This window comes from Aphelocoma coerulescens, chromosome 11, assembly GCF_041296385.1.
Source record: "Aphelocoma coerulescens isolate FSJ_1873_10779 chromosome 11, UR_Acoe_1.0, whole genome shotgun sequence".
Classification (NCBI taxonomy): Eukaryota; Metazoa; Chordata; class Aves; order Passeriformes; family Corvidae; genus Aphelocoma; species Aphelocoma coerulescens.
Window position 1 is genome coordinate 8,215,750 of NC_091025.1, and position 25,023 is coordinate 8,240,772.

Consider the following 25,023-nt stretch of genomic DNA (forward strand, 5'->3'; position numbering starts at 1 on the left):
CCGGGCCCCCCGACCTGGGCGTCGCGGAACTCCACCACCACATTCTCGCTGCTCCAGCGCGCCGCCATCTTGGGCCGCCCCGGCGGAGCCCGCGCGGCGCCTGCGCACTAAGGGGAGCCGTGCGGGGGCTGCTGGGAGATGTAGTCCCACCGCTCACTACCCCACCACCCGCCCCCGTCCCGGTGAACTGGGGCAGCGAGTGCCGTGGAGCCGCTGGAGGTCCCACGGCCCGAAGCGGGTTCCAGGGCGGGTCCAGCCTCCCTGGAGGGGCTCTGGTCGCGGAAGCCTGCGGGTGGTCGCAGCCCCGCTGCAGAGCAAGATATGTGCGTGGCGTGGGTCGAGGGTTGTGTTCCGCGGGGCAGCGCCCGCCCGCCCGCCCGCCGGTGCAGCGGCGGCTCCGCGTCCCGCGGCGGCAAGCGCAGCGCCGGGCGGCGGCGGTGCAGGGGTTAAGGGCGGCGGGCCGGGGGGGCCGGGGGCGGGAGCATGCGTGCTGCCGGCCGCTATTGTCTCCGGCGCGGCGCCCAGCACCAGGCGGCGGCCGCAGCGAGGCCGTGCCCGGCGCGGCGCAGCGCAGCGGAGCGGGGCGCGCCGCCCCCGCCGCCCCCGCCGCCCATGGGCCGCAGCTGATCCGCGCCCGGCTCCCGGCCGCGCCCCGGGCACCAGCGAGGCGGGCGGAGCGACCCTGCCGGCGTCCATCCCCCCCCTCCCCCGCCGCTCCCTCCCCGCTCCGCGGCCCCGGAGCCCTCGGCGGCCTCCGCCGGGGGTGACGGCGGCGGCGGCGGCGGACTCGGGGCGCCCTCGCCCCTGCGGGCCCGGCGGGGGGAGGATGCCTGGGGCGGGGATGGGTTTTCGCCCGTAGCTCCCCGCGCCCCCCCGCTTCCTTCCGCCCCCTCTCGCCTCCCAGCGGGGGCGGCGCGGCCCCGTTCCCCGCGGGGGGCTGTCGCTCGGCTCCCTCCGGCCCGGCGGCGCCCACATGGGGGGCAAGCAGAGCACGGCGACCCGTTCGCGGGGCCCCTTCCCGGGGGTGTCGACGGATGACAGCGCCGTGCCGCCGCCGGGAGGAGGGGGGGGGGCCGCCCCCCTTCGGCCATTACCGGGCGGGCGGCGGCGGCGGCGCGATGGGGCTGCGCAGCCGCTCCGTCAGCTCGGTGGCCGGGATGGGCATGGACCCGGCGGCGGCCGGCGCCGTCCCCTTCGGGCTGTACGCGGCGGCGGCACGGGCGGCGGGGGAGGCCGAGCGGGCCCCGGGCGGCGGCGGCGGCGGTCCGGGCTCCGACTCCACGTACGCCCATGGCAACGGTTTCCAGGAGACGGGAGGCGGTCACCATAGAGACGGGATGCTCTACCTGGGCGCCAGGGCCTCGCTGGCCGACGCGCTGCCCCTTCACATCGCACCGCGGTGGTTCAGCTCGCACAGCGGTGAGTGCCGGCTCCCCAGAGTCTTACCCCGGCTTCCCCTCCCTCCGTGGGTGCCCGGGGGCGGCGGTGGGCGCGGTTCACCCGGGAAGGGGGAGCTGCCCCCATCTTGGACCCTCATCGCCATCCCCTCCCCGGCACAGACGGGTGGGTGCGTGCTGGAGCTGGCATCTGTGTCAAGGTCAAGGGAGGAAGGGGCTGTGAAGGGAGGAGGCTTTCTAGAAGGGAGGTGTTCTGGCTCTGAGATGTGAAGTATGTGGATGTGGTACCCCCACCCTACCCCCCTTGACGTGGGGGATAGTGGTCTTGAGGTCTCAAGACCATGGCTTTTGCAGACCAGGATGAGCACCTCATGTCTTTTCTGAAGGTGTTTGGGGGTTGCCAGTCAGGTATAGCAGTTCCTGGCCTTAGAAACTGGGAAAGAGGAAGCCTTTGGAAGCAAGGTGTGGGGATTTTCTTTTTCCTTTGTTTTGTCTGATAAAGGGCCAGGGAGAGGCCAAAGTGGGTTTTCTCTTTGAAGCCAGCTGGCAGTGTTGTGGTGCTGAGGAGGAAGCAGAGGAGGAACTGCCTGCCTCTTCAACAGGGCCAGCTGGGTTCTCTTGCAGGAAACGTGTCAGGCTATGGAAAGGGGCAAGGTTACCCCCTTCACCCTCCTGGCTGGACTCTTCCATGTGTCCTGGTGTCTGGAGAGGAGCTCTGGCTGTGAGCAGGGCTGTGTCACTGACCTAGTTTTGGCTGGGTACAAGGAGCGAGGTGGGAGGTCCTCCCTTCCCCTCCTGGCTGGAGGGGAAGTCATTTCAGGGATGTCTCCTTGCATTTCCTGGAATAGTCTGGGATTTCTCTCCCACCCGTCCCCCTCGCAAATGCTGTGTTCTCCTTGTGTGACGTGGTCTGGGAATTTCATAATATGCCTTGGGACAATGCCTCATTTTCAGGAAGGCCTGAAACTGAACCAGTGGATGAGAACAAAGTGCAAGAAGAATCTCATGGGGCCCATTTTCTTACTTCTTGGAAAAAAAAAAAAAAACTTGGGATTTTTTTCCCTATGCCCAGTCTCCAGAGGCTGCTCTTCTCCATTCAATCAAAGCTGTGTGTCTTGTATTGCATCCTCAGTGGCAGAATGCCCCAGGTCTGATTTCTATTGATCCGGATAAGCCAGGCACTTGCCCTCCTCCCTGGCAGATGGAGAGGGCTGGCGTGTGGCACCGGAGTTGAGACCAAGAGCTCCTGCAAACTTTCTTGCTCTGTGACCTTGCACAGGCTGCGCTGCTGCTCTGGTTTCTAAACACAGAGAGAAATGAAGGCGCATCATCCTTCCAGGTATTCCACAAGCCTCTGTGGGAATGAGGGCCATGGGGGCTTCTGCAGCGCCTGGTGCTGGAGTGAGGAGGGTCTCATTACAGAAACACCCTGCAGCTCACAGTGGTTGGTCAGAGAGTATCAGTTACATTTTAAACTGCAATGCTTCGAGGCAAAAACCTGTTCAGAAAAATAAACCAGCTGCAAAATGGAGTAAGCTGGTTTTCAGCCACTTGAGTGAGTTAGTGCAGTGCTGCTAAGTTAAACACAGTGCCCTTGAAAGATTGCAGCGTGAGCTGTGGGAAGTGCTGCAAGAGCTGGGTTTCTCTGGTGCCTCTTTTGGGGCCTTTTGAGAGCATTTGAGCTGAGCCGAAGCATACGCGGGCAGCAGTGAGAGCTGTTCAGTCTGTGTTGAAGCCTCTCCCGGTGGTGGTTCTTCCTCGTTGCTAATTAATAGCAAAACGTGTGGAGGATGCTTAAAAACCCTTCTGAAAACTTGTCAGAGCTCATTTAACTTTTGCACTCTTCTTTTCTTAGTGTAAGAAGTTAATGAAGGATTTGGAGACTGCAGGGAAGGGGGGAAGTAAGCCACCTCAAGATTGCTGAAATTCTTGTTAATCTCCCATTGCAGCTGGTTAACCTCCAGCAGGGCAGTCAGGAGCTACTCGTGTCTTCCCCGCTGCCTCCCCATCGACCTGCTCCTCTCGCGGTGCTGAGCCACTCCATTAGCCACTGGAAAGTGCTGAAGCAGCAGTGCTCTGGTAAATGGAGAGGAGCTTTGACATTGCTGCGCGTGACTGTCCCTGCTTCCTTTGAAGGATGACTTGAGGGTGGGTGTGAGGGGACCCGCCGACGTACCAAACCCACTCAGCACGAGGCATGCCTGGGGATCTCTGGGATCTGCCTGAGCTGCTGTACTACCAAGGAGAGGAGCCCCCCAAACTCTGTGGCTGACAGGGCTGGAGAGTGGATTCTTGCCCTGCCTGCCCCTTTCTGGAGACTCCAATGGTTCCGTTTTCTGCATGTGGGGAAGGAAGGTTGCATTCACGTTTTTCCAGGAGCATTTGGGTTTGGGGCATGAGCTGGGAGCTCCAAGTGCAACCTGAGCCCTGTGGGGTCCTCAGTGGGACAGGGAGGAGTCCTGACTTGAGGGCAGTGATAAGGTGCTGTTGTTGCAGCAGCATGCCTGTGATAAGGGGAGCACACAGTCTTGGCGCCTCGCCGCTCCCTGTATCTGCCATGCAGAGTTTCTGTGCCTCTCCAACTGCTTCATGGCTCATCAGGCCCCTCATCAGGGACCCTGAGGAGTGAGCTGGGGCAGGCTGAGCTCTCTTCCCTGGTTGGTGTCACTCCTTCTCCTCTCTGCAGTTGAAGGCCTGCAGAAGAGCTAGGTGTGCCTGCAGAGGAAGGGAGGAGGACTGTGCTGGGAAGCCTGTGCAGAGGGAGGTCACAAAGTGTCCCCAAGGCCAATGAATGCTGCAGCATCCCTGTAAGGTGCTGTGCATGGGGTTGGTCAGTGAGAAGAGCCCAATGCTGAATCCCTCTGGGCTTCACTGTGGCTGCTGGGATGCCGGGATGGGAGGAACAGTTAGATACTGATGGCCTCAGCCTGTCCCAGGATGAGGGCAGGAGAGCTGCTGCTCTTGTGAACAGTGAAGCCTACATATATCTTCCAAATGGGGTGGACCTTTATGGTGGAGCTTGTCCCTCCCTTTGAGAGGACAGCACCTCTGTGGATGAGTCTTGTTTCCTGATGGGGATTTTCCCAGGCATGCCCACCATATACACAAGCAATATAGCTGTTCCAGCACCACCTGAAACTGCTCTGGGATTTCCCTGTCTGCCCAGGGTTTCTGAGATCCACTTCCTGCCTCCATGAGTGGAAAATGACACATCTTGCACAACTTTGGAGTTTGCCTGTAGCACTTGACCCTGCCTCTGTAGGTTTATGACTATGAGGACTTCTCAGTAAAGCCAAGGCTAGTGGGAAGAAGGGAAAAAAGGGAGATGTGTGGTTTAGTGCTGCATGTTTCCAGCTTTGTGTGGTTCTCTTAGTATCTCTCATGTTATTCATCTTCATCAGAGGATCTAAGGGAGTTTGCAGAGGCTGTAAGTAGCTTAAAGTTTATCTGGAAATCCCACTCATCACCCAAAGCCCTTGAGTGTTTGAAGCTTTAATAAATCCATATCTCCTTGTCTGTTGGCTAGGCCAAGGAAACACCTAGCTCATCCTCCTGTGCAGTACCACCAGGAATGTCACAGGCTTTCCGTGCACTGACAAAGCAAACTGTTTGTCCTGGACGCTGGTAGCACCAGTGTCAGGAGGCCTTCTTTGCCATATGAGCTGCTGGGTTCTCAGCAGCTGGGTTCTCAGGGCAGGAGGGCCCAGCATGGGGAAGATGGGAAGGTTTTTAGTGCAGAGATGGCAGCCAGCATGCTGGGCTGGGTGCTTCTCCAGGCATGGTTAGAGAGCAAAAAAGGCTGGAAGTGCTCTTCAATCTGGCTCCAGAGTATGGGGAGGGAAAAAGGGGTTGTTGGAGGGTGAGCTGAGGATGTGTGAACACCTGTGTTGGGCAGCCCCAGTCTCTGCAAGCGGGGAAGAGGCCTGTCTGTGGTGAACCCTTGCTGTGCTCCAACAACTTTGAGTCCTCAGCCTTTTGTCACTGGTACCTGGCAATTCTTGCTCCTCGCATAGTCCTGCCATTGCAGTCTCTACACCAGAATGAGAAGGCTGAATTCTGGCTTGTAGTCAGAAAGCTGCTCTCAGCCCTGACTGTCCTGCCACCAACTTGTCACCAGTGTGTTCTGGCAGCCAAAAAGGGCCCCCACTGTGTCCCATGGTTTGTCAGGCACAGCACTGCCAGCCGGTCAAGGGAGGTGATTGTCCTGCTCTGTACTGGTTTGGCCTCATCTCTAGTCTGGTGTGTCAATTTAGGTACCACAACACAAGAAGAATATAAAGCTGTTAGAGAGCATCCAGAGGAGGAACATGAAGATAGTGAAGGGTCTAGAGGGGAAGCCATATGAGAAGCAGCTGTGGTCACTTGGCTTGTTCAGCCTGGAGAAGAGATTGAGGGCAGAGCTCATCATGGGCTGCAGCTTCCACAGGAGGGACAACGGAAGGACAGCACCAATCTCTGCTCTCTATGACCAGTGACAGGGTCCAAGGGAACATCATGGAGCTGTGCTAAGGGAGGTTTGCACAGGATGTTAGGAAAGATTTTTCATCCAAGGTGTGGTTGGGCACTGGAAGGCTCTCCAGGGAAGTGGTTGCAGCACCAAATCTGACAGCGTTCAGAAAGTGTTTGGACAAGGCTCTCAGGCACATGGTGTGATTCTTGGGGTTGTCCTGTTCAGGGCCAGGAGTTGGACTTCATGATCCTTGTGGTTCCCTTCTAACTGAATCTATGAAGTTTTCAACATGCAGACATCATATGTGCTTCCCTCCCCCCTTACAGGAGCCAGGCCAGGGGAAGGGCACCCCAAGGTCTGCACAAACTTGCCATTCTGAATCTATTTTTGCTAGTGGAAATTTCCAAAGATGACTGTCCTCAAACCATCTTTTTGTGGGTTTGGTGCTGGTTACTGTCTGACAGCTGGGTCAAGCACCTGCATCATTGCCAGGCCTGCAGATCATTTGGGAAGTGGGTGCAGAAGTGGTCCTGATGACTCCCCACACTGGTGATGTTCAGCTCTCCAGGTCTGGAGGGAATGCTTTTCTGCCTCTGCCTTCTCTGAGCCAGCTGCCAGGGCAGCATCCACCTGGGACGGGGGGAAGAGGCAGCAGCTACCTCGGAAGAGCAAAGTGCTGAACACCTGAAGACAGTAGACTCGAAGACAGCTTTAATGCACACCAGAGCTGGAGATGAAGTTTAAGTGCGTCAACGTTGGCGTTGTGCGTGAGAAGCCGGCGGTGGCGGCAGTTATCTTCAGTCTCCGCAGCGAGAGCTAGCGCAGGCTGTCTCTGCGCTGCCTTGCCTCCCCAGTGCCCTCTGAAATCCCGGCTGCTTTCTCCAGGAACAAGGCACTAATTGCTGTGCACATTAACTGGGCTGTCTCCTCTATAAACCTGTGCATAAATCAGCATAGGGTAGCTGGGTGCCCTCTCCCCCTTCTGCACATGTATCTTCCAGAGATGCTGAGAATGATGCTCTCGTGCTCCTGGGCTGACCCACTTCCCAGCCAGGATTGTCTTCCCAGCCCGTGACGTAAGTTTATCCCATGCTGGTTTGTTTTGCTGAGATGTTTGTTCCGGTGACTGGAATAAACGTAAAGGCTTCTCTTATTTATTAATGTGCTATTAAGGCTCCTCTCTCTCTCTCTCGTTTGCTGGCCGGAGGATCAATCAGATACAGACATCTTTGGTGGAGGAGCAGTATCAGGCTGGCGCCTGGCCAAGGCAGCCGCACAGAGTCATGGGAAAATGCTGCTAAATGCTGAAAATTAATTTCAAGAGCAGTGCAGGGAGGGAGAAAAGCCCACTTTGGAGGAGGAGAAAAAAAAAAAGGCTTTTTTTTTCCCCCCTCCAATGTAATCTCCCATGTGACAGATCAGACAGGCAGCAAAGGGCTCTTCAGATAAATTCTCTTTGCAGGGACCAGTGTTATGGTGCCCCAAGCAGACAGTGGGCAACCACGAGATGCATTTTGTGGCATCTGCTGCTGGTACACAAAAACCCCAGATATGCTGAGTACTTGGTTTTGAGTAAATGTGACCTGACTTTCTCCTGGTTCCCTTTGAAAATTGAAATCATAAGAGCTTGGGAATGATGTACATGAGCAGTCAAGTGATGCTGTAAAGCAGGAGGCCCTGATGGAGAGCATTTTGCCCACCTGCTTTGGCCTGGCTGTACACTGGGGTACAACAAGCCTCCCTCTGTAGAGACACCAATTTTTTATTTCAGGTAGAGCAAAAGTGGTTAAAGCTGGGCCTTAAATGTCTCCCCTGCACCAGTTCCACCAGGCAGGTTTCAAATGTGGGTGAACCCACTAGGTGCTTGAGTACCTTCCAGGGGTGCTCATGCTGTCCTTTGCAGGTGCTGCCTGACCAAATGCTTTTGCTTAGTGCTTTTTGATGGGAGGCTGTTGGAGGTGCAGCTTCAGGAAGCTGTGCTGCCTGGGGCCTCTTCTCGTGCTGTTGCACAGCATTTCCCGTGGGCAGAGCCTGCCTGCTGGCAGGTTTCCTGCCCTGCTGGCCTGCAGGCAGGGGAGGGGAGTGCCTGTGGTGGGGGACAGGGGCTGCTTCTTTCTCGTCATGGTTTAACTTTCCAGCCTGCTGCAGGTCCGTACAACCTGGGATTCGAGGAAGGTGGAAGGAAAGGCCAGGGAGGCAGCAGGCAGATCTTCATGGCTGGTCTCTGTGCTGCTGGCACAGGACTTGATACCTTGATGCTCCCTGCTGTGGTCCCTGTGCCTCCACACTGCCAGGTTTGTGCCATGTGCAACCAGCTGAGCCTGAGCAGATGCATCGCTCAGACCCAACGCCATGTCTGTGGGCAGCTGAGGGTGTGCTATCCAGGGTGTATTTTGCCAGGATGGTACCTCACCACTGGAGAGGCTGTGTACTGCACCTCTGAGGCGAAGCTGACTCTTCTCTCCCCTCCTTCCCTATAGACCATCAGCACCAGGTTGACCCTGGGATAATTGTGGTATCATGGGCTGAATGAGCTTGGGAAATCTGTGACTCCCTTGCTCGTGCATACTCGTGGCTGTGGCTTCCCATCAGTGGCATGAAACTAGACTGTGTGCCTTGGAATGGTCTTGTGGCACTTTGTAGAGAAGCAGAGAGATGCTGTGGAAATATTTGCCTTTTTGCTAGTTCTAGCAACCCCAGCAGAAATTTCCCAGGGTTGTATATTCCCAGTTAGCACCCTTGGTTCATTGAGTCTATGTCAAGTTATGGCCATAGTTCCTGAAAGACTGTCACCTGCCAGGCACAGAAGAGGGGCTGGGACAGATCCTGGTGAGGGAAGCACAGCAGTGCAGATGAAGAATGGAACTGAAAGCTGCTCAGAGCTGTTTCCTGACCCAAGCAGGCAGGACGGCGTGACAACAGTGGGTATTTTTAGAGGCCAGCTGCCTGCAACACAAGAGGGGGAAAGAAGCACTCAGGCAGGAGAACTGAGTGATGCTGACCCTGTCCCACATCCCTGCCCAGCATTTTATTTCCTTCCAGGATGAGGCCACTGACATTTCCATGTCCTCTGTGCCTCTTTGCCTGTTGCTGCCTCGAAAGACAGCTCTCTTCCTTCTTCCCCTGGCTTTCACCATGGCTGTGAGTTTCTCTGATCAGAGCTTAGCGATTCAAGGGTGGTGCTGGGGGCTCCGCTCTTCACATCCTGGATGGTTGCATTACAGCTTGGGGTGGTGGGCGTTTGGGGAATTGTTTTTTGGAGAAGTCTTTGTCACCAGTGAGGGGAAAACCTTCAGTTTCTCCTGCAGCTGGGGTAATTGCAGTAATTCACCTGGAAGCTCTTCCTACAAGGCAATGGAACTGCACTTTGTCAGAAGCGCTGCAGGGGAATTAGATCCACCTTTCAATCCATCCATCCAAGGCCTGTACATCTGTAGCTGGGGAAAAGGAGGAGGGGTTTGGCTCTAGGCAGATGGCTTAAATTACTGTCTGCAGGGAGGTCGAGTCAGTATGGGCTGGGATCAGTTTTGGGGTCAACCCTCTGTTAAGCTGGTGCTGAGCAGGACAGGCTGAGGCTGAGCACCATGCCTTGGCATTTCGGGTTATCCCCAGTCAGATCTTGTGGCTTTGAAACGACTGTCTATGTGCTTATTTATGGAGCCACTGATTCATAGCCCTTGAAGTCTGCTGTTTTCTTGGATCTTACCCTTCTGAGGGGGTTTGGAGATGCCTTTGATTTCTTTTTGCTCCCTGTAGGCAGGTACAAAACAAGTGGTACCCTGCACCTCGTCCTGGGTGAATGTTTCACGGGAGAATGCTGCTTCACAAGGCCCTGCCCGGCTCTGGAAGTGGGGTTATACTCTGCTCCTCTGGGTGTTGCCTTTTGTGATGGGGAAGAGAGATCTTCAAATCCCACAGCTGGGATTTTTGTCATCTGCAGCCCCACTATGTCCTTCCTCAGAAGGAGCCCTTCTCACGTTGGAGGTTGGCACATGTTGAAGCAAAGAGGCAGAGAAGGTGGGATACCCAGGCAGGGTTGTTCCTGCCTGTGGCACAGAGTGTAGCCCCTCCTGCCTCCTCCAGCAGGATCCAGCGTGGGCAGACCCTGCTGCTTGCTGAGGGGCTCATTCCTCTGAGACGCTGTGCTTTGTGTTTCGGAGGGCTCCCAGAGCTGCAGAAAGCTGGCTCTGTCTGCCAGCCGCCTCCATGTTGCAAAGGTAGCTGGGAAGCTCTGAAGTGGTGTATCCCCATCCTCAGCATAGATCTTCCTCCCAAATCCCCAGCCTTTGGCTGTCAAAGGGGAGTTCATGCTGCCTGTCCAGGCAGCTTGGTGCTGTGGAGAATCCCTCCCCTTCTGCACCATGTACGACAGAGAAGTGGGATCACCCCCCAGCTTCGCACCTGCTTTTTCCCCTTCCTGCTGTTCTGGTAGCCTGGGGCATTCACTGGGTATCCCTCAGCAATCACAGTCCCTCCTGGGGAGCAGGGAGATGCTCTGTGCCATGCAGCCCTTCCTACCCACGTGAGGGGCAGGTGAGGTCAGGGCTTGCTCTGCAGCGTGCTCCTCACTAAGATATTTTTTTTCCATTGGTGGAAAATTTTTTTTTCTATCTTTTTGCAGAAACAAACAGTGTGAACTGGCCACAAGTGTTTTCCAGCCATGAGCTGCTTGTGGGTGCAGCTCTATGTGCCTTTTATGCTCTGTTTGCTGGCCACTACATAAAAATTGCCTTTTCTCTACCCCAAAAAGCAATGTCCTTTCCATGCACCCCAGGGGTTGGGGGTGTGGCACTGATGAAAACCAATTGCCTCAGTGATCCTGCCACCATGGCCCAGGCACAAAGAGACACTCCTCCGTGCTCTTTGTGCAGTGCTGCTGTGGGATGCCTAGGGAGGAGGTGTCTCAGGAGCTGGTTGGGATCACTTCCTGGCAGGAAGAGGTACTTGGGTGCAATCAGTGCTTGGCCATACTCCCAGCATCACAAAGCCAGGGCATGTCATCATGTGCCTCTGGAGTGTCCCATCATCCTTCCAAGAGATCATCTGAAGCTGAGGTATGGTGGAGTCTCAGCAGCATCAAAGCACAAGTTTTCTGCTTTGGAAAAACCCAGGGGTCAGGAAGCAGATCACCCCATGGGGTCAGATCCGGCTGTGTTTGGGAGTGGCTCAAGTTGGGCTTTTGTGTTTCAACCTTTCCAAAAGCGGGAATTCCTCTGGCAGCTCTGCAGTGCTGGAGCCTGGCAGTGGGGACTCCGTGGGTGCCTCCCCAATGGATGTCTTAGTCAGAAGTGACTCACCCCACCAGTCCCCGCGTGACGTTGCCTCGCTGCCCCCTCCCAGCCCTTGCCAAGCCAAAGTGTCGAACTCTGCTGCTCTGATTTCCAAATGGCTGCGTCCCACTGTGCTGCCAGTGGATCCCCTGCACTCCTTCATTTCAGCACCTGGGACCCCCTCATTACCCTGCTGGCTCTGTGCATCTTGCAGATGATTGCTGCCCACAGCAGGGCTTTGGCTGGTCTTCCTCCTTCCTACAAGAAATATGTGGGAGGATAAAAACAGGCATGCAGGCAAACCCCTTGGAAATTCCCAGATCTGCCTGCAGGATCATTGTCCTCTCAGGGCAGTGAGTTTGAAAACCTGATCATCCCTTGAGGGGTGTGGAGGCAGCACCAGAGCATTCCTGCAGTTCTCCTGAGCAATGAGATGGCCCCAGACCTGTTTTGTGACTAGCAGGAGCCCTGAATGAGCTTGTAACTTGGTAAATTGGAGCCCTGCAGCCTGGCAGCAGGAGTTGGAGGTGTTAATGCCTTCACTGGGCCATCACCCAGGACCCCTCTGCTTAACTTCACTCTTCTCTGGGATGCTAAAATTAGCTTTGGGCTACACATTCTTCCTTATGAAACCTGTTCCCAGCAGCTGGGGGAGTGTTTCTGCAGTAAACTAGGACTTGCCAGAAGACAGGGTGACCCTGGGAAGTTGCCTTTTTCATCCAGGTCTGGGGGAACTGATCCTGCAGCCTGAGCTGTAGGAGGGAGATGATTTCTGCCTTAGCATAGATACTTCTGTTCAAAAATTGCAATTACAGCCATGAAAGGGGCAATAGTCAAACAATGACAGGCAAGGAGGGTACTTGGTGTCTGGATATCCTGTGACCAGGCCTCGTTGCCCTCCTGCTTCTCAGTGTCTGTGGGCTGTGCTGGAGGTGTTTTGTAAGGCTTTGGTGTGTCCATCTGCTGAGAATCGATAGCTTCGGGTGCTCTGGAGGAAACGTTCCTGGGGGGTTCCCCCTCCTGTGTCTCCTGCTCCTTTCCAACTCTCCAGCTTTCCTCAGCCCCAGAACTGCAATCTGTTCTCCTTCTTCCCATCCTCCCCCACCACCTCCATAAGAACCCAACTGGCTAAAAAAAAAATAGCTCTGCCTCCTGGTGATGCCATGAAGATGTTATACCAGATCTTTGGGGGGGGGGCATTGCGGTGTGCATTTCAGTGCATTCGACCTAGATGTAGTGCACCTAAAGATCTTAAAATAAATACCAAGGTAAAATCCCTTTTTCCCTTCTAACCGTGTTTGACTCTTGATTTTAAGACCAGGAAAAGGCATCACTGGCTTGCAGCAAGCCAGCCTTGGGCTTCTGTGACGTGGTGCCACCCAGCCCCTCCGCCCTGTGTGCTGCATCCCTCTGACCCCTATGGCTTCCCCACGTCCCACCTGAAGCACTAATGCCTTGTCCTTGATGTTACATCTCTTTGTGGTTTCAGTCACATGGGAGTGGACAGAGGTGTCTCCAAAACACAATGTCTTGAGCATTAGGATGGTGTGCTGGCCTTGGCCAGCTTCGTGTTCCATGGCACATCCCTGCCACCCTTGGCTGGTGTGTGACTGACCTGACAGCAGACACTTGCCACATGGGGACTTTGCCAGGAGCTACTGCACACCAGGGACAGCTTTTCTTAGACCTTGAAAAACCTGGCCTTGCACAGAACTAGCTTCTTTTTGAGGTGCTGCTTTCACATTACAAACATTTATTTTTTCCCTTCTCAGCAATCTGAACTGACTCAATCAGCAAGGAAATGCTGGGGTGGGATGGGGATGGAGCAAGACCATCCCTCTGCCAAGGCAGCAGAAAGGGTCAAGTTTCTTTCCAAGCGCTGCCATCCAGAGATGTCCCATCCAAGCCACATCTCCTGCTTGGCTGATCATCTGGGGCTGTTTCACTGGCCTGTCTCCCTTCCATCTCCAGAAAGGTGGGATGTCTTACTTCCACCCTGGAGCCGTCCTTTATGCTCTCCCACCTCTCTGCAGCCTTGAATCAGGAGGAAGGACGCTCGCTTTTTCAAAGCTGGCAAATGTGGCAGCCTAAGTACTTTACTCCTTCCTGCCTACGTGTCCCTGCTCGTGTCAGCCCTTGTGCTACACAATAACCCAGCACCATCCTGGAGTTCACTTGGTGCCTTGAGTCCTGCCGGAGCAGCAGGGCTGCCTTGGACCTCAGCTCCTGGCTCTGCCCATGCAGCTGATGCCTTTTCTTTCTGCAGGGGGAAGTGGGTTCTGTCCTGGTTCTGCTGGGTGCCCTGGCCTGCAGGCACTTGATGCTGCCTCCTGCAGCATTGCCAACTGCATCACTGAGCCTGGTAGAGCCTCACTTCCATGGTGGGCTTCCATTCGTGAGGAGACACTCAGCTGCCAGGTCCCTGTTGTGCCCCAGTGCTGGAGACGTGCTCTGTGCATCCATGTGCCATCTCCAGTGTGCTGCCCTCTGACCGTTGCTTTAAAAAAATGAGACTGCTTTAAACCCATAGGGAATTTATTTTCCAGGAGATGTTGGGTCTGAATATCTTGTCTCGTCAGGTTTCCTTCACTTGCTGGCACAGAGGACAACTCTCCCTGATCCTTTCTTCCCTCCTGGGGCTGTGCTGGAGCCTTTGAGGGGTAAGGGAAGGGGAGGACTTGGAGCCCCTTTGTGTCACCCAACCCCACATGCTTCAGATTGACCAACTGGTCTTTCAGTCTTTCCCTCCTCTTCAGTCACTAGTCTAGGTTTTTTCAAGGTGACCCATGTGTTCCGGCTTCCACCTGGTGCTGGTTCAGCTGGCAGTGTTAGGGAAGCCATGGGGGTAGGTGGGATGCTCGTAGGTTACTCAGCGAGGAAGAGGCACCAGGAGTGCATGCTTGGACCAAATATCCCCTGGTTTCATCTCATGCTTGGATGCATCCTCACCTGGTATAAGCCAGCTCCCTTGGCCAGGAGCCCAGGATGCTCTCTAGAGACATGGAGATGGGCTGTGCAGCCAAGGTTTCCAAATCTTCGGTGATCATCCGGCAGTCTGAGGCTTACCCAAAGCTTCCTGTTTCTCCAGGTGTCCTGTGAGATGGCTGGGCACAGAGAAGGGACCCCTCCTGGGGCAGGCACGTTTTGGGGAGTTTGTGTTGCCACTCCCACTCACAGGGCACTGGTTTATCCCATGGCAGTAGTGGGAGACTGGGTGACCAGGGATGCCGTTGGTGAATGCTGTATGGGGTGGGTTGCTTGCATTGTGCCTGAGCTGTTATTTCCTCCTGCCTTCAGGGCACGTCATCCCCACCAGTGTCTTCCTCCCATTGCTGGAGGTGCTGTGTAGTGGAGGAGCTGCTGCTCTCCATGTTTCAGCCACCTGCCAGTGACAAAGCCAGGGTGTCCTATTGCTGGGGCTACTCCTGATGGCACCATGGCCTGTAAGCAATCTGCATGGAGGCACACCCATCTGGAGGAGGGTTTGGCAGGTGAAGGTAGACATGGCACATGGATCCAGGGCAGGCTTGCAGCTCCCATGGACATGGTCTCACCCACTCCCAAGGGGAGCAGCCACTTCCACTCTCAGGACAGTGTGTGGTTGACCCTGTTGTAGCGCTCAGTAGACACAAGTGATGGGAATTTCCTATCCCAGCGCCAGAATCAGCTCTGTTTGGGATACTTAGAAATGGGTTGGAAAGGTGTCTCAACCCTCCCACCACCAAAAAATTCCCTGCAGTTCTGTGGCAGTGCTTTTGGCACTGTGAGGGTTAACCACCAGGCTTTTTCAGTGTGCATAGGACTGTGTGGAGATTTTCAGAGATTCCCAGCTCTACTTTGCCCAACTCTCTAAAATTAACCGTGTAACCTTCCTAAAAATACTCAGAGGGCAGTAGCCCCTGGAGAGCACCAGCACCACTTGCTCCTGGTTTCTAGACCAAGCCATTGGAGAGATTAAATCACCTGCCAGCCTGTGTCTCGCAGCCCTGGAAAGCCCTTGGCTTTCTCAAAGTCTCCTGCAAGAAACAAAGAGTCCAGGTCTTGACCTGAACCTGCCTTTCCAGGCCAGCCCCCTTCCTGCAGCACCCTTCTCTTCTTCACTTACTTTTGTCGGGCGCTGGTACCTGCCCACACATCTCTGCATGAGGTGGCAGTGCCAGCTTCAGGTTTAATGTGCCATGGGATAGGGGCATCACCAGCTGCCCCAGATGCCTAGGGAGGGAGGACGTGTCCATGGCCTTTCCCTGGAGCAACCCCTGGGCCTCCCCATGGGTGTTGGAGGCCCAGGCAAGGAGGAATAGCTGGGCCCTTCCTCTCTTTTTTTTTAAGCATGTGGGAGGAGGACAGAAAGGGCTCGAGGAGGAGGGAGGGAGCTGAATTTTCCATGAGCAGCTGTCAAAATGTAATCTCCTGCGTTGCTCCGGCTGGCAGCTTAGGCAGGATAAATTAACGGGGATTTCGGGGAATGTGGAAAATACCATGGCCCGGAGGGGGCTGGCCATGTGGAGAGCAGCTCTTTCATCTACAGGACAGGCTCCTGCCTGAACTGTGAAGGGATGTTCCAAGGCACTGGACTTGGTGCCTGCTGCTGTTGGGTGCTGGCTGTCCCCTGGTTCTCTGCCCACCACCTTCACCCAAAGGTCACATAGAGAAGGGGTGAGGGAGTTCACCTCTGTCTCCCCTTTCCCGCTGGTGGTGGGCTCCTGTGCCTTCCATGGAGCGAAACACAAGCAGTTGCTTTTGCAATGTCAAGTATTTGTGCCGACAGCTGGGGTGCAGGGCAGCCCCCTGCCCTGGGAGCCTTTCCACACCAGCTTCTTGCTCCTGCTCAAACTTGGGAATTTATACAATTGCTTATTTACCTTTCCTTTTTTTTCCCTCTCCATCTTGTGAAATGCAGAGCCAGAAAAGTGTGTGTGCTTCTGCACTTGACTCAGCCCCCAGACCCGTCTGGCTGGAGGATGCCACATACGTGCTGGGGCTTGAGCCTGGGCCCCTCCGTCTGCCCGATGTCCCCACGTCCTTGCCATGGGGCTGTGGCGGCGTCAGGAGTCCCAGTGCCCCAGCCAGCTGCCCAGGGAGCAGTGTGGAGCATGAGGAGTGTTCATGCCAGCTATTTATAACCGTGCTAAAGCTATCCCAGCTAGCAAAGAGGCCTGGAGATACAGCAACAGCCGCTCGCTGGAGCCTGCAAAGGGCCCTGCTCTTTGCCTGGCCCTGCTGCTTTGCTGGCGGCTGTGCCCTGGCAGCCACAGACCAGGCAGTTTCATCCGGGGCCTTTTCCCTTTACATCGGTTGCACGTCTCATAGGATCCCTTCGGGTGCTGCTGGAGCTGGCAGATCTGGGACAGCTGTTTAAAATAACACATTGGCACAGAAAAGGGGGGACCAGAGGAAACGAGGTCTGCCCACACACTGCACAGGGAACAGTACGGAACCTTTACAAATGCCTTGCCCTGACACAGAGTTTGCAGACAAAATGCCTTTTCCAAAGGGAGCCCTTCACAGCCGTTGCAGGCACTTGCTGCTGGAAAGCAGTCCCCAGAGCTCCCCTGGTAGGGACCGGTGCCCGTGGCGCTGGCACACCATCCGCTCCAGGCGGGATCAGTTCAGGCAGGGACGGGGCAGGCGGGCTGCCAGGGGAGCGGGGCACCGGGAGGGTGTCTCACAAGGGGAGGCCAGTTGGGTCTTGCAGCAGGCAGGCTGGGAGGCTATCCGAGCTATCCACGCTATAAATACACCGGGTGGGTAAACACTTGGGAGGAGGAAAAAATCAGTGCCTTCAGCTAATGGGTACGGCTGCCACAAGGTATAAATCGGTCAGGAGTAAAATTAGGCTGGAGAGGAGAAGGCAGATTGGTGCTGCTGCCCATGAGGCCCTGGCTGCAGCGCTGCCCTATCTCCTGGGGCTTGGTGCAGTTGGGGCCAGACTCAGAGCAGAGACCCCATGGCTCGGCCACGCTGGGGCTGGGATGTGTTCCCAGCGTGGCAATGCTGCAGGCCAGCAGGACAGCCCACTGGAGGGACCCCTGGGCTTGAGGGCTCCTTCTTTTAGCAGGTCCTTTTAGAGCCAATCCCATACCATCCATGGTGCTCATCCTTGCTGCGCCCTCCTGGGAAATACCACACTCTGGAGGGGCAGGGTCCAAGGACCTGGGAAGTAAACTGTATTTATCACTGCTGCTAATGAGCACTCGGGTGTTGAGCAGTTACCAGGGCTGTTTGCACAGCAGAGGTCTGAGCTGCCTCTCCTTAAAGCCACCCTGTACTTTCTCCCTTCCAAGAAGCAAAAAAATTGTCCTGTCCACATCCAGGTGGTGGCAAACAAGAACCTGATTCATCCTTAGATAATGTGTACATTCCTTTTCTTTCCTGAGCAGCCTTTGCATATATATGAAGAAAGCTCTTAAGCGGCACTGCAGTCAAACCTGATCTGCTTTTAGAAGGCAGATCCTTAAATTACCCTCTCCCTCTCTGCAGGCAGGGAATTGCGGGATATTCTGGTGCAAACCCGTGGTGGTGGCACACGCGTGTTCAGCTCAAGCTGCGCAGCTCTGCTGGGCAGTGACAAACCACATGGCCTGGAGCTGGCTGCAGTGGAAGGGCAGGGGGTCCCAGATGGGTGACCTACAGGGCTGCTTGGGGTTCTGCTCCTTGTGAGTTTGGGGCTTACAGAATGGGTTTGGGGCAGCCTCACTCAGTGGGGCTGGGGATGATGCCGTGGTGGTCTGCATGGCTCGAGCAGGTGACGACACTGGTGTGACACCACCCCAAGTAAGGTCGCAGAGCAGATCCATCTTCAGGGCAGGGCATCCCATCCATCTTCATCCAAGAACCCAAGTCACCAGGCAGGGCCAAGGTCAAGCTGCCTCATGAGCCTGCAAGGTCCCCCTGCTTCTGGGGAGGCAGGCTGGCATCGGAGGGGTGAGCATTCACTTCACTCCTGCAGAAAGCTGGAGAAAGCAGCCGTTTGTGTTTGAGGCTCCAATCTGCCAGTCTTCTGCTGCAGCTATACAAAAAACTCCTTCGTTGCAGCTTTTCTGGCTCAGCCATGCGATGCTGAGCTCTGGCAGCAGGGACAGCACTGTCCAGGCACAGGGACATGCCCCTGCACTTGCCAGTGGCTGGGTGCTGTGTGCCCCAGGCTGCTGCTCGCCCTTTAAGGCCCGGCAGCAGCTGATGGCCACGTGTGCACTGCCTTGGCACGCTCTCCGTGCCCTCTGTGCAGCGGGCACGGGGACAACCAGCGCACCAGCTCGTCGACTGTCCCCTGTTCGGTGGCTGTCCCCAACGCTGGCGCTGCTGGTGGCCGGCACAGGATGAGTGGGTGCCCAGTGGGTGCAGTGTGGGGTGAGGGTCACCATGCAGGCAGCAGGTGAGGGGCTGCCCGCTGCCGTGCCTCACCATGGCCCCAGAGATTCCCCAGGATGCAGCGTGGACTCCTGCTGCCCTCGCTAAGGGCTCATCTCTCTGCTCTCCTTCCAGGTTTCAAGTGCCCCATTTGCTCCAAATCTGTGGCTTCTGACGAGATGGAAATGCACTTTATCATGTGTCTGAGCAAACCTCGCCTCTCCTACAACGGTAAGGGACAGGCTGTGTTGGGGACATCGTGTCCTGCTGCCCTGGGATGGCTCCGGGCAGGCTGGAGAGACATTTGCTGCGGGCAGGCAGCTTGGCTGGGCTTCCCAAGAGGGCTGTGCTCTGGTGGGATGGTGCTGCTCCATTCCCCTCCCCTGTGATGGCTCAACCCTGCTGCTTTTGCTTTCAGGCTCCTTTGTAACACCTACGTCAGGGTGGCCCCCTCCCCACCCCTCTGTGCCCGAGGGAGCCCTGCTTGGCCCTGCATCCTGCCTGGTGGGGGAAGGGGACGCGTGTCCTCCTGGGCTACCCCCACAAAGGGGCATTGCCTTCCTCCCCTCCTCGCTGGCAGGCCGGCTCAGGAGGCTGAGCACTGGGCTGTAAGCTCCGGCATCTCCCACCTTTCTCCTGACCACTGGTGTGGGAGTGATGCTCACCCCCTAGTGGTTGGTGATTTTTTGGAAGCCAGGGATGGGGGCTGTGTTCACTCCAGATGCCCCAGGCCTGTGTCCCCCCTGTGCCTCCACGTGAGCCTCCTGGCAGTGTTTTCCAGCGCTGTTGCCATTCCACCCCATCCCGGCTGCCTCTGAAGTGACGCTGGGTTTCCCTCCATCCCAGGGAGGGGAATGCTGCAGTGGTCCCTGTCTCACTGCTGCCCTGTCCTCCCCTCCCAGATGACGTGCTGACCAAGGACGCTGGCGAGTGCGTGATCTGCCTGGAGGAGCTGCTGCAGGGGGACACGATAGCCAGGCTGCCCTGCCTCTGCATTTATCACAAAAGGTATCATGAGGGGACAGCCAGGCGGGTGGCAAGGGGACAAGCAGGGACACCTGAGGCTCAGAAGCATGGTGGTAACATGCTCTCCTCTTGCAGCTGTATAGACTCATGGTTTGAAGTGAACAGATCTTGCCCAGAGCATCCTTCTGATTGACCCGCCGGGCGTGCTTGCTGACTTCTCTCTAAGGTGAGCCTGTAGTGGACTGCTCAGAAGGGATATTCCCATGCCGCGTTTAAATCCAGGGCTGAAAGTGGAGGATGGGGTGGGATAGGGTGGGATGTGACAGCCAGGGCTCCTGCTCCTCACCCGGGACGGTCTCTCTCTGCCTTTGCAGGGCACCTTGCTATACCTGCTGTACCTCCTCTCCCCGTCCCCCCCGCCCCGCCTGGAGTTTTGGGCTGACTTTAAATTCCTCAAGAAGACAAAAATAAAACCCAGAAACTTGAATCCACTTGGGACAACGGCGCAGTTTTTATTTTATTTTGTTATTTTTATTTGTTCTGTTGTTTTTCTGCTTTTTGTTTTGTTTTGTTTTGTTTTTTAATTTAAAAGATTTAAAACAAAAAGAAACATCCAGGAGAAGACAGTGTGAGAAAAGCGGAGCGACCTGCTCTCCCCTCCACAGCCGCTGGTCACCAGGAGAGCTCTGCCCGCCAGGGAGGCCCCAGGGACGCCCTTGGCCAAAACCCTGCCATGATGTTTGGCTTTTCTCCCCGAACCGAAAGGGGAAAGCTGCCGGGGGACAGCCGGCCAAACGGAGCACGCGGCATTTCTCACCGGCAACCCCCCCACCTCCCACCCAGACTCGCCCGGGGGCTCTGCTCGGTTTTTTTGCACTGACTAAACGGGAAATTTCTCCTCTCTCCCATCTCCCTTTTGGAGATCTCCACCCCGGCCCCGGCAGCGTTGAGATGGGGACTCTGCCCCACGCCGAGAGCGGGGCCACTGCTCCCCCCTGCTGAGTCGCAGGGGTCCGTCTTTCAAGTGTTTACAACGAGAAAAAAAAGGAAAAAAAAAGGAAAAAAAAGAAGAAAAAAAGAGAAAATGGACAAAAAAAAAAAAACACCAAACAACAAACCACAACTGAAGCTTCGTGTTGACTGGCGTGTTCTTCAATTTGAGCTTCCCTGCCCCGGTGATGTTTACAGACTGGTCACTCTTTAACTCAGCTATAACCACTCAGAGACTGGAGAGCTGCAGCATCCCCGCCGCCCCTCTCGTGCCCCCTCGCCGGGCTCCTCTTGCCAAAACCACCCCCCCTCTTTCTTTTCCATCGGCTTTGAGTTGGACCCTTTTGAGGAGGGTATGGGGAAGGCCCCAATGGCCCCCCGGATGCCCCTGGCCACCCCTAGTCACAGGGGTGGCTTTGCTGGAGGTGCCAAGATGGTGTCATTTCATGGCAGTGACCCCCTCGCCCATCCCCATCCCCTCCTGGCGCGGCGGGCGCATTTTCGTTGGTGAGACCTCCCCTGCCGGTGGCCGTGCCCCTGCGGGAAACCTTTCTGTATTTATATATTAAAAACCGGGGGAAAAAAAGAGTTCAGAGCTTGGGGGGAGCTTCCTTCATTAGTCAAGGTGTTTTGATATGGTATTAAAACAATGTTCAATAAAATATTCACTGTTATTTTATTTCACTGGCTTTCTTGGTGAAGCAGATGGTGCCAGTGGGGTGCTGGAGCCCCCCACCCATGCCAATTCCCCCTGCCATGTGGGGATGGATGGCCACAGTGGTGCTCGGCAGGTCCCAGAGAGCTCCCACCTGGCACCAGCAGCACTGCAGCTCAGGGGAAGTGGCTGAAGTGGGATGCCAACAATGCCCTGCCCTGTGTGTGCTGTCTGGGACAGGGGCCTGCTGGGAAGGGGCTGGGCGGTCCTGTCCACCCAAACAACTTCACAGCACATGGACACTCTGAGTGAAAAGGGTTTATTGGGGCTTTGAGGATCCCTGACCCCCAGAAGTGGGGATGGGGGGATTTGTAGGGACACATACAGTGGCACTGGAGGGCAGCATGGCCACTCTGGCCCTGACACCAGGGGCTGAGGCCCCCTCACCTCCAGCTCAGTGCCGGTGCTCCCCCTCAGAGCACCTTGCCAGGGTTCATGAGGTTGTGGGGGTCGAGCGCAGCCTTGATGGAGCGCAGGGTGTCCAGGCCCTCCTGGCCCAGCTCCTCCTGCAGCAGTGCCCGCTTGCCCAGCCCCACGCCGTGCTCCCCGGTGCAGGTGCCCCCCGCCGCCAGTGCACGCCTGCAGGACAGGGAGGGGCAGGGCATGGGGACGTCTGTCCATCCAGCCCTGCTCCCCCAGCGTACTCTGGCCCCACCTGCCCAGGCGCTGGGTGAAAGCATGGATGCGCTGGGCCTCCTCTGGGTCCTGGGAGTTGAAGATGAGGAGGCAGTGGAAGTTGCCATCGCCCACATGTCCCACCATGGGTCCTGCAAAGCCACAGGTCAGATGGTGTGTGGCATGAAGGATGGTGACCCCCCAACCTCCTCTGTCCCAGGGGGCTGTGGCCCTGCTGACCAGTGATGCTGGAGGCCTGCAGGTCCTGCTTGGTCTCCACCACCACATCGGGCAGGCGGGAGATGGGCACGCAGACATCCGTGGAGTAGCCCTGGGACAGGGAGGGCAGAGCTGTGGCACTCACAGCACCATGGGCGCTGCCGCCATCATCCCCATCCTTGTGCCTCACCTGGCAGCCAGGCCGCAGGGCCAGGGCAGCGTACCAGGCATTGTGGCGCATGGACCAGAGCTGCTCACGCTCCTCCAGCCCCTCTGCCCAGGCCAGGCCAGAGCCACCGTTCTGTCGCACGATCTCCTCTGATGGTGACCAGGAGCTCTGGGACAGGACCCACAGCACCCCCGGGCACCCAGCCCAGGACCTCCAGTGCCCATCCTGGGCACCCATCCCACATCCTGGGATACTCCTGGTCCCTCTGCCCCTTGTCCCTGGGTCCCTGTCCACCACCCTGTGACACCCCTGGTCCCCCCCATCCCATGTCCACAAGCCCCTCAGCAGACCCTAGCGCAGACACCCAGCCCTCACCCTAGTGTCTTCCCAGTCCTCATCCCAAGCCTCCATCGCTGGTCCCCCTCTCCCAGGACCCCTGACCATCGCTGGACCCCCTCTCCCACTTATCCCCCTCCTCAGCACACCCCTGATCTCCCATCCCCTATCCATAGGCAGCCATCCATGACACCAGTCCCCCAATTCTAGGCTCTGGGCACCTGTCCCTCAACCTGATGATCTCAAGGTCTCCAATCCCCACCCAGCCCTGAGCACCCATCCCTCACGCCAGGACATGCCTGGTCCCACTGTCCCATGTCCTGGACATCCATCACTCACCCCAGTGACACATCATGGCCCCCTAGCACCACACTTCACTCCAGAACACCCTGGTCCCCGTGTCCTGTGTCCCATATCCCTGGGTACCCCTCCCTCATCCCTGGGTATCCATCATGGCCCCCAGCCCCAGACACCCTATCCTCACCCCTATTCCCAGCCATACCCGTCTGCTGCTGCTGCTCAGCCAGGCTGTGCCGGGAGCCGTGGAGCTCCAGGAGAAGCGTGGCTGCTGCTGGCAGCCCCATCCCACTGAAGCGGCCACAGGCATCTGCCATCACCTCATCCAGGAACTCTGGGTGGGAGGAAGCAGTGCTGAGCTCCACCACTGGCACCTGGACCCCCAGCCCCACCTCTGGCTGCGGGCACCTACCGATGCGGGCCACGGGCACAGCGGCCTGCAGCACCTGGACTGTGCAGGCCACAGCCGCCCCCACACTGGGGAAAGAGGTGACAGTGGCAGCAGTGGCCTCGGGCAGTGGGTGCAGGCGCAGCGTGGCCTGAGTCAGGAAGCCCAGGGTGCCCTCAGAGCCCACGAAGAGCGAGGTCAGGTCGTAGCCAGCCGCCCGCTTCCTGCACAGAGCTGGTGAGCAGGCGCCCACGCGGCACATGCCCAGCCCAGCACAGCCCCCCGGCATCCCAGCGCCCACCTGGGCTGGCGCCCGGGGCCGGCGGTGTGGAGCAGGCGCCCGTCCGGCAGCACCACGCGCAGGTTGAGCACGTTGGGGCGCATGGTGCCGTAGCGCACCGCGTTGGTGCCCGAGGCGCCCGTGGCAGCCATGCCACACAGCGAGGCGTCTGCCCCCGGGTCTGTGAGCAGGGGATGGGCAGGGGAGGCAAGTGGGGATGGTGTCCACTCCCACATGGACACCACTGGGACCTCAACCACAGCAAAATTATGGGCATTCCCAGAAGCACAGGGGTCATGCCACTTCCATTCCCATGGGAACCCCTGGGAGTGCAGTGCACCCATGAACACCACAGCACCTCCAACACTCCCAACATGCCCAGGCCTACAGGCATCCCCAGCACCTCCAGTGCTGTCACCCCCAGCCCCATGACCCCCCTCATGCCTATAGTACCGACAGGGAACCAGAGCCCGGTGCCACGCAGGTGCTTGTTGAGGGCCTTGCGAGTGACACCGGGCTCCACTGTCACCGAGAAGTCCTCGAGGCTCAGCTCTGCGATGGCGTCCATGCGGCTCAGGTCAAAGCAGACACCGCCCTGGCACAGGGGCACCCGGGGCTCTGGGCGCGGCCGGGCACCCAGAGCCCCCGGGGGGTCGGAGGTGCCGGGGGAGCCGATACCTGCACGGCATTGACGCCTCCTTCGAGGCCGGTACCGGTGCCAAAGGGCACCATGGGCACGCGGCAGCGGTGACAGAGCGCTGCCAGCTCCTGCACCTGCCCCACCGCCTGGGGCCACACCACGACGTCCGGGGGGGCACAGCTGAGGGACAGACAGCACCACTGACCCACTGACTTAAACCACTTGGTCCTCCCCATGGCCCTCCCCCAGCCCGGGACTTGCCATACGCCCCTTCCCCTCCCCACGGCCCCTTGTCTACCCAAACATTTCCCATGCCCACAGCTGGCCCCTCCCCGTATGACCCTTCCCCTTCCCGTGCCTCTTGTCCTCCCTAGATTTCTTCCCTTCCCTATGACCCTTCCCCTTCCCATGGTCTTTCCCCTCCCCAGAGCCTTCCCCAGGGGTCCCAGCTCCGGAGGCACTCACGGGTGCATGGACTCATCGTGGCCGTGCTGCTCCCGCACCGCTGTGGCCGTGGAGACATTGGGGGCCCCAACCACGGCCCTCAGGGCCTCCACGAAGTCCGGGGGCAGCGAGGGCTGCGGGGGGAACAACGAGGGCCCTTCAGGGACGCAGTGGGGAGGGTCTGATCGCGGCCATGGGCCAAGGGCACAAGGCCAAGTGGCCGCGTCAGGACCTGAGTGCCCTTCGGAGCCCCGGCCCCACCTTGGAGCAGCAGCTGCGGCGCCCCAGGGCTGCCCCGAGCGCCAGCACCCTCCGCAGGGCCATGTCTTGACGGGACAAGACCGGGAACATGGGGACTGCACAGGACCAGGACATTGCCCTCCCCCGCAGCCTGTCCGTCCCTCCCCCACCCTGACACCTTAAGGTGGCTCCAGCCACACGCGAGTGTGTCCCTGACGGGGGGAACTGGGTCCCACCCGTGCCTGTGGTCATGTTCC

General features: G+C 57.5%; 3 protein-coding genes across 8 annotated transcripts in view; 1 reads left to right on the plus strand and 2 right to left on the minus strand.

The window, feature by feature from the left end:
* WDR59 (WD repeat domain 59) overlaps positions 1 to 132 on the minus strand; it is a 48,980-nt gene extending 48,848 nt beyond the window's left edge. Inside the window, exon 1 of one of the 5 annotated variants that reach the window (XM_069026754.1) lies at positions 15 to 126. In XM_069026754.1, the coding sequence (XP_068882855.1) occupies positions 15 to 68 (54 nt within the window). In that variant the 5' untranslated portion in view covers positions 69 to 126. Of the gene's footprint in view, positions 1 to 14 lie in introns of all 5 variants that reach the window. The other 4 variants (XM_069026755.1, XM_069026757.1, XM_069026759.1 and 1 more) reach the window with 4 other exon arrangements.
* A 439-nt stretch (positions 133 to 571) lies between these two features.
* On the plus strand, positions 572 to 21,102 carry ZNRF1 (zinc and ring finger 1). Its single transcript, XM_069026500.1, is given in 6 exon segments — positions 572 to 1,066; positions 1,068 to 1,419; positions 18,603 to 18,698; positions 19,370 to 19,475; positions 19,569 to 19,659; positions 19,808 to 21,102. Coding segments are annotated over 5 exon segments (705 nt in total). The 5' UTR covers positions 572 to 973; the 3' UTR covers positions 19,627 to 19,659; positions 19,808 to 21,102.
* LDHD (lactate dehydrogenase D) lies at positions 21,083 to 24,901 on the minus strand. Of its 2 annotated transcripts, XM_069026499.1 has the most exons (11): positions 24,788 to 24,901; positions 24,548 to 24,660; positions 24,121 to 24,262; positions 23,896 to 24,037; positions 23,464 to 23,623; positions 23,187 to 23,386; positions 22,980 to 23,108; positions 22,163 to 22,290; positions 21,994 to 22,084; positions 21,794 to 21,905; positions 21,382 to 21,717 (listed from the first exon to the last, which is right to left on the minus strand). In XM_069026499.1, the coding sequence occupies exons 1-11, from the start codon at positions 24,899 to 24,901 to the stop codon at positions 21,552 to 21,554; spliced, it is 1,497 nt and encodes a 498-aa protein (XP_068882600.1). In that variant the 3' UTR covers positions 21,382 to 21,551. The 2 variants fall into 2 exon arrangements, with proteins under 2 accessions (XP_068882599.1, XP_068882600.1); XM_069026498.1 differs by lacking the exon at positions 22,163 to 22,290 and having other exon boundaries at positions 21,083 to 21,717; positions 24,788 to 24,894.
* Positions 24,902 to 25,023: the final 122 nt, after the last annotated feature.